General features: G+C 33.3%; 1 protein-coding gene across 1 annotated transcript; it reads right to left on the reverse strand.

Moving 5' to 3' along the window:
- Positions 1-359: 359 nt before the first annotated feature.
- LOC143563232 (origin of replication complex subunit 3-like) lies at positions 360-7,857 on the reverse strand. Its single transcript, XM_077050827.1, has 17 exons — positions 7,775-7,857; positions 7,177-7,386; positions 6,922-7,096; positions 6,472-6,641; positions 6,252-6,382; positions 5,752-6,025; positions 4,455-4,523; positions 3,862-3,917; positions 3,485-3,569; positions 3,096-3,304; positions 2,714-2,783; positions 2,563-2,642; positions 2,244-2,333; positions 2,031-2,106; positions 1,223-1,350; positions 981-1,157; positions 360-548 (listed from the first exon to the last, which is right to left on the reverse strand). Exons 1-17 carry the CDS (start codon positions 7,826-7,828, stop codon positions 443-445), a joined length of 2,160 nt encoding a protein of 719 aa, XP_076906942.1. The 5' UTR covers positions 7,829-7,857; the 3' UTR covers positions 360-442.
- Between the last annotated feature and the right edge of the window lie 265 nt (positions 7,858-8,122).

The following is an 8,122-nucleotide window of genomic DNA, read 5'->3' on the forward strand; positions in this document are numbered from 1 at the left end:
GTTCGTTTTCCTTCGTTCTAAAATTTGATTAAGTTAACGGATGGCGTATTATAATATATTATTTAGTAGTTCTTATCATAATTATATATAATGAAATACATTTATTATAATAAATAAAAGTTATTATATCTATATGATTAATAGGCCCATTTAGACTTCAGATATACTCAAGTTTAGTATATGAAGGTCAGGCTCATTTAAACTCAACTTAGTTTTGAGTTTTATCAAGCCAACTTGAGTAGCTCACAAACTGCTTGAATTATAGAGTCGTTTACAAACTAGAAGTAGAACCAGGTTTAGATAATAAAATGCCCTACAACAGAAAATTGAACAATGAATTAATTTAAAAATATTCTCATAAACAAATGTAAATTACAAAACAAGGAGTTCATCAACTATAGCTTTTAGCTATAAGATATACATCCCGTTAACATAATCATGGTTACAGTCCAAATGCCACCCTCTGCACGTAATCTTGTCGTCTCTTACTAGGCATCCGAAGCAGTCCTGTGATTTGGAGCTCGGTTACTGCCCTACAAAATCGCGCTCTATACAACACATGGTTAAGATTTCACAAAACCAAAGCGATTTGAACAGAAACTGACGTCATTTTATTATGATAAAATAACAGATGAGGGTATGTTGCTATTACTGGTAAAAAATGTGAAATTAACCCTTTAATGGAAAATAAAAAATGGAAAAAATTGCACAAATGGTCCCTGTTGTTTGATCATATTACAAGTTTAGTCCCCAGATTTAAAAAATGCAAACATATTGCACGTTTGAATTATGCACGAAGCTCCATAACTCCGAACACTTCATCGCCTTCCATCAGTGTAAAATCAATGGTTCAATGCATTATCCAAGCTTGCAATATGATTGCAATATTTAAAATATAAGGACCAAACTTGCATTACGATCAAACCATAGAGACCATTTGTGCAATTTTCTCTAAGAAATGCATGCTAAAATAAGGATACTGAACAGATGCTTCTGTTATATTTTGAGGTTCCGCGGCTATCTTTCTTTTCTTAGGAGACGGTGAAACCTTAGACTTGTGTTTGTCTTTGACGGTTTTTTGGAGAATGACTGTTTTAAAAGATTGGTACCAGTCATGGAGATTGATAAGATTACCATGTTCCTGAGATAGGGTATACCTGCAAATACATAAAAGTTATTAAATATGTAAATAAATTAATACAGGATAGTATTTACAACTTACATTAATGATGTATCATGCATTGATGATATCGGAACATTCTGACTTTTGGTGCAGCAACTACACTTGAGGAATTTGTTGCACTCCAATAGATCAAGTTGGATCCTTTTTCTAGGATCACCTAATAACGCCTACCAAACAAGTAAATAAGAAAAAAAGATGGTAAATTTAATTGTCAATTTGTAAAAAGCTGTAGAAACAACTGTATTAGATCAAAGTAATTCAGCACAAATTTATTTTGTACCATTATAAAAAAACAAGAATTAGAAGGCACAACTCAATGAGCATATTATTATTCGTCAACAGTAGTAAACCAATTTACTGAAAAAAAAATTCACTGAACACTATAGTCATTAAGAATGCATGGTATTACACTTGGGCTACTTAACGACCGAGCCGGCCAAGCCGAGCCAGTTTCAGCATGGGCTCGAGCTCAAAGTTAAACAAGCCAGCTCGGCTTGTTTATTCTTAACAAGCTGAAAAATGGGCTTGAGCTTGGCTCATTTATTCTTAAAAAGCTAAAAATGAGCTTGTGCTTGGCTCGTAAAAAGCTTGAGCCAGCTCGTGTAAATTTACATTAATATCTGATATTTAAGTAAAAAATCGCATTAATATTAGGGTAGTCTCTACTCTCTAGTGGGCTCGTGGACCACATTATATGGCTCAATTAAACAAGCAAGCGTACTTTGGCTCAGGCTCGCTTATAAATGTGCCCATTCTGAGAAAGCTATAAACTTTTTAAACAGCCATATATTACACATGCAAACACTAAATAGAAATATTGTCTTCTGTAAGTGTTTCCATGACTTACAGCTTGCAGTTTGTCAACATTTTTAAAGCAGACAATTTCATGGAAAGGAATGCACTCAATGGGCTGCATATGGTCCCTGCTTCATAGACAATCAAAATGAACAAAATTACAACAAAAAATAGTATTTGATAATATTATTTTTACTAAAAAAACCAGTATTAATATCCAAATTTCCAAATATGAGCTTTGAAATAATATGTAGGGTGTGGTTACCTTGTCATGCAAGTTATTTGTGCAACAGCTTTCTCGTTTAATGCTTTGGTACCTCTATCCAAATTTCCAATATTTCGGGTTGGTTGTTTCCTGTCATATGAATAAACATGATTTTAATATCATAAAGTAAATAATTACACAGCTTTAACCATTACTACATGAAACTTTAACAAGTCCTTTCAAACTGAACATGTGCAACTTTTAACCATTGATCCAACTTGTTTCCCTTTTAGCTAACTTTTTTTTTATTTTGACACTTGAGATAAAAACACAATTGTGACCGACCCATTCACAAGTAAATGAGTTTAAATTACATTACCTAGATTTACTCGGCGAGTCTTTCAAATTATTATCCTTGAACGTTTCTTGTAACTGAAGCTCTTTTATTTTCTCATGAATCTAATCAAGAAAAAAGTCAAGTGGTCAACATGAGGGTACATTAACAAGGTCAAATACAAAACCGGCCGTACCTTATCAACACCCTTAGTTTGTTCATCCCATTTTTCAAGCAACTGAAACAAACCAGCTGGTGGCATGTCCCTAACATGAGTGCATTACAATCAATTTTAAATGCAACAAAATAATAATATTTTAAAGATAATCACGAGTAAAAATGATAAGCTTGACCCATTTACACATTTACTTCATATTTGAAAGTTGAAAAATACACCTCGCATGGTAAAGCTTTTATAAAACACAAACTACAAATATACATAATTTGAAAAGGCACCTCGGTTCGGTTCGATTCGGCTCATAAACAACCCTATTACCATCTACTTCAACTTATTGATATTATTGAAGGCTGTATGATTAACAATCAAATAACAGACTACAGAATATATTTTTACTTACTTTATCTGGCGAATCATGCGACTTATTAACCTGCCCTTTTGCTTTTCAGATGATGGCCCGTTAATACCATGGATCCATGAAGGCCTTTGATGATCTGGTTTTGATTCCAAATAATCAGAATTCCTCAAGTTGTAAAGCTTTGGGTCTAATGCCTCATCATATAAATCTAGAAGGGTGGTTCTCTGATTCTTTCCCACTTCATGCAAACACTGCATCAAATTACATTTTCAAGATTCATGCAATAAATAACCAAATCATCCAACTGAATCAAATGAAAAGGCTAACTGAAGTGAACACCAGAAGTTAATACAAATTAACTTTTCATGTGTGCTTCATGTACATGATAATATCTTGGAAAATTAAAGATGAAGAAAAAATTTATGTCTCACCAAAACTACAGAGCTCCACATGTTTAGCATTTCCTTCATTTTTGATGCTCCACTTAACAAAGCTTCACTTTTTGGTTCAGAAAGTCTGCTTGCAAAAAGATTGAAAGCATAACTTAATAAAAAAACATCCCATTTCATAAGTTTGGTTGACCCGTAAAACTTTTTGTACAAAACAAGTTTATTTATCGAATACAATGAGTTTGTCAAAGGTCACAAGTATTATATCATTTAAATAATAACTTAACTTTTGAATAATATATTTACAGTTTAACATTAAAGGGCACAACGTGACCAATTATAGATAAAACATAATCCAGATTGACTGGCACATAAGTAGACGGGTTAAAACACGAACAACTATCTTAGTTTTTAAGTACCTCATACATGATGGAAGATCAAGAGCTTGTGTGGGCCATGCATCTATCTCTGTAACCTGCAATTGGAGTAAACTATCAACGTTTTATTTTTGAAATAAGTATAGCTTCATGACCAAGTAAACATATATTAAGGGCAAACTGCACAAGTATAATACTATAAACCCTTTTCTGACTTCTGAAATTCAAAATATATTTAATTAGAGTAATCTGAATAGAGCTTCAGATATCATGTCAAAGACACATTAAAGAAGAAAAAGAGTCAGCATGGTTAATGTTACAGACACACAAGCTGCCATATCATACTGTGTCAGATTACACTACATCCACTTTGAAAGTTTCAATTTAACCAATTTTCTAAAAGTTTTGAGTCTTTTATGAGTGAAGATGAGGATGTTGCCCAAATAGAAATCAAACAAAAGTTGGTTATCTTTTTTTTTTTTGCAATTTTCTAATAAATTAATGATGCCTAAGACAAAGACACATAAAAACAAGAGAAGAAAACTAGTTTAAGCAGCTAAAAAATGTATAATAAATAAAAAAACAAATATACTCAAAAGTGAACATAATTAGACAAATAAGAGCTTAAGGCTAACCTCTTCATCGAGTAAGCCTTTTACTGTGAAGCTTAAAGGCTCCATAAGAAAATGCTGGACAATTGCCATCTGTAGAAAATTTGTTACTTGTTAGCAATCACCTTCCTCTTTTTCAACTACCGATTCAACAAATACATCATCTGCTAGAGTGGGTAGTAACGGTCTCATAATAACTGCTTTGGTAATTAAAGTGTGCCAAATTATAGCAGCCATAGCTGTTTTATATTTATCAAGGCATGAACTTCCTCATGCTCGATTTCTAATCACTTGGGTTAGTGGTTATGCCTTCGGATGTGTCACAACACTTCCTGTTCTTATTTGGCTTTATAAGAACCGTTATCCACCTTTAAGTCTGGAACAGCGGCTTTCGGCTGTTTTTCTAAGGTACATTCCTAACACTAATGGTGCATCAACAAGGTATACTGTTTCTATATATGGCTGTAACTTTTTTTATAAAAAACATGTAAATACCTCCTCTATTAGTTATAAGCTAGCAAGCAGATAGTTGATGATAGCAACAGCACTTAATAGATATGGCAAAATAAGTGAGGCGTGCGGGTATGAAATGGGTTTGCCCGAAACACTTTTAGTCCAGCTATCCTTTATAATGATATGAAAGACCCCCAAGTATTCAACTTTTTTATTAAGTTAACACATATATTAAAACCACGTAATAAGCCAACCAAGTATGCATCCAGTTTCTTTTATCCAAAATTCGGTCAAAAAAACATGCCGAAATAATAAGTTTCAAAAACATCATAATTCTTTTGCATTGAACTGTTGCTGTTTTATAGACGACACGAGGGTATTTTTGTCTTTTCAAACGGTTTCAAGGGATTTTCGTCACTAGGCGTGTTTGAGTGCCAGTTTGGTATTAAATGAAACCAATTTACACTTGAGTGTCCTATAAAGTAGTTTTAATATATATAAGTGACCTTTTGGAAAAAAAATGGTTTATTACATGGGTAGACTCCACATGAATCATCCTACATTTTTATGAATAATAACTGTGAAAAATATGATTATAAACTACTGTATTTCAATAATAAAAAATTACATTATGAATTTGATGAATTAAAAGTAGCTTTGGCTCAAAAACTTTAATTTTTTTAAATTTCATATCAATAACAGTCTATTTTTTTAAATAAAACAATTCAGAAGGTCTTATGCTTTAATACACTTTGGTCGACTTTCGACCCGCTAAAAAAAATGATAATATAATAACCCGGTTCGACTGTAAAAAATAAATAAACATGTCGAATTTGCAACCTCGAGTGCCTATAGCTGAACAACATACCTTTACAGCTCGAACCAAAGAAGTCAAGGTTCCATCTTGTCTCAAAAAGCAATTTCTTAAAAAAGCTGCAACTTTGTGACCAACTAAAAACCCAGAACGAGGTTTCACAAGAACTGCTTCAATGATTGCATCTAATCTATCAGCTGGATGTCCCAAAAAGAATTTAGAAGGAGACAAGTGTTGAACCGCTTTTGAAGAAAGTATAGTTTTTGAGGAATCAAGATTGGTTGCAACTCCCAATATCAAAATTACTGGAATCTTGATCACCCATTCACTGTATAAATCGCATAATAAGCTGTGAGTAGCATTTATCTTATTTTTAATGCATAAAAACTGCAATAGCATTTAATTCAAAAAACCGGATTACTTGTGAGTTGTGAATATAACTTAACCTTTCTAATCCTACTTGAAACATTAATTATTCATAAAAGTTGGAAAATGCGAACTAATTATCCATATCTAACAAATAGTAAAATACCCATGTACTTGAGCTACTATACCTCAGCATGAGTATGAAATCAGAAAATACAGAGCCGCTACATCTATCCATATCTTCAATAATAACAACCACCGGGCTCTTAAAATTATCATGCTCCATATACCAAGATGCTAAAATAGATTTGTCAGCTGCCTGTTAAGATGAAAATTAAACAAATAAGAAGAATTAAGAATGAATATAAAAAAAAAGAAAGGTTTTTAATATAGCATCACAAATCTTACATCAGTGCTACCATCCAAGATCTGTCTTAATAAACTTCTCAAACAGCCACCAATTCCACTTTTGGCTGAAAAGTCAACTGATGACAGGTTTGCGACGTGGCAACCATGGGAGTGTAAATGTACACCTAAATCCGCAAATGTCTGAAGGTCATCAACAAATTCTATGTTGCCTGCAAAACAGAATGGTGATAATTAGTCCTTACATGAACCATGAGAAAAGAACATCTGATCTTTACAAGTTGCTAAAGAAAGTATTGTGTTTCAGTTGTATTCATCCAAACAAAAGACATGCCGAATGATAAAAATGCCCTTGACTTTTAGAAAAAACAATTTTTAACCTATAATATGCGGATGCCACATCAAAGATACTTGTCTTTTTGAAATCTTATGGTCTCCACATACTCCTAACAAATTAACAATTCGAATCACTTGAGTTCAGAGGGAACTTACTCATGACCACAAGTGCAGTGAAAATCTGTTTAGATGCAACATCGGTTACAATGGGATATGAACAAGTGGCTTTGTTGGCATCAAGCTTGCCACTTGAACAAATTTCACCAAATGATTTCTGTACCCAACTATTTATCTCATTGAACACATCAGAATGAATGTTGTGCAAAACATCCTGCATCACAAAATGAATACATCAGCAACCAGCATTTACGGTTTTATAAAAATAACAAGTGGCAGAAAACAAAATGAGACCTTAATGGTGGATTCGATTTTGACCCAAGCATTGTGAAAGTTTTTCATTCTCGAGTCGTTGTGCAACTGATCATTATCCAAAAGTTGAGATTCATCGGTAGCAGCCAATGAAGATGACAAATTAACCTTCACTTTTCTACCACTCCTTCCCACTGGCTTTCTAACATTATGTTGTTGACTATTGGATGCTTTATGGAGCACATAAAATGGCTGTAAATTAAAAAAAAATAATGATAATAAAGCATCAGATAACCATAACATTTCTTAAACCTATTTTGTAAAATCTACTGCTACTTTTAAGGCTTCCACGCCACGAATCGGCTCGATAGACCTAGGGCAGTTCATCGTATATATCAGTGTATAACACACAAACAATCCCTAAATGTGATTTTGGCTAAACTATACACAAATACGTTAAATCTGCTCACTAATTTTGAAAATTTGAAACTGTAAGTTCAAATTGAAGCAATGAATGAAAGTAATTGGTGCAAGATTTGAGCTCGCAAAGGCTTGAGATTGAATTTGGAAACTTTTGCCCCAAGTAACAAGACGCTCGTGAAATTATTATTATTAATAAGAATAAGAAGAAAAGAGAAACCTTGAGATCGTTATCGGAGATGAATGGAAGAGGAGACAGTTCGTCCGATGCCATCCAAACTGCTCCTGGCTGCTCTGCTCTGCTCTGCTCTGCTCTGCTCTGCTCTGCTATCGGTTTCTGATTTTGGCGGGAAAATATCCAGCAAGAAAGGGGGATGAGTGAGGTTATGTGGACCTCGGGACTTTATTTTTATAACTTTTGAGTTATTATTTTTGTCCCGTCTCGTTCGTTTAATGTCATCCAACTATGCCATTAGTTTAAGGGTATTTTTTTCTTTCTTTTTTTTATTTTAGATAATGTTAAATTGAATTCAGTTTTTCTTGTCTATAACCCCTAAGAGGCTAAAAG

The sequence above is a fragment of the Bidens hawaiensis genome, unplaced genomic scaffold (assembly GCF_021521415.1).
Source record: "Bidens hawaiensis isolate Kalapana, Puna unplaced genomic scaffold, B.hawaiensis_p1.1 tig00021345_1, whole genome shotgun sequence".
NCBI classification, from domain to species: Eukaryota; Viridiplantae; Streptophyta; class Magnoliopsida; order Asterales; family Asteraceae; genus Bidens; species Bidens hawaiensis.

Excerpts from the sequence above, each read along its gene's own strand:
- LOC143563232 (XM_077050827.1), bottom strand. The coding sequence starts at position 7,828 with ATGGCATCGGACGAACTGTCTCCTCTTCCATTCATCTCCGATAACGAT. Across the intron at positions 6,383-6,471 it reads TCTTGGATGGTAGCACTGAT|GCAGCTGACAAATCTATTTT; the intron begins GTAAGATTTGTG and ends TCATCTTAACAG. Across the intron at positions 2,334-2,562 it reads GACTCGCCGAGTAAATCTAG|GAAACAACCAACCCGAAATA; the intron begins GTAATGTAATTT and ends TTCATATGACAG.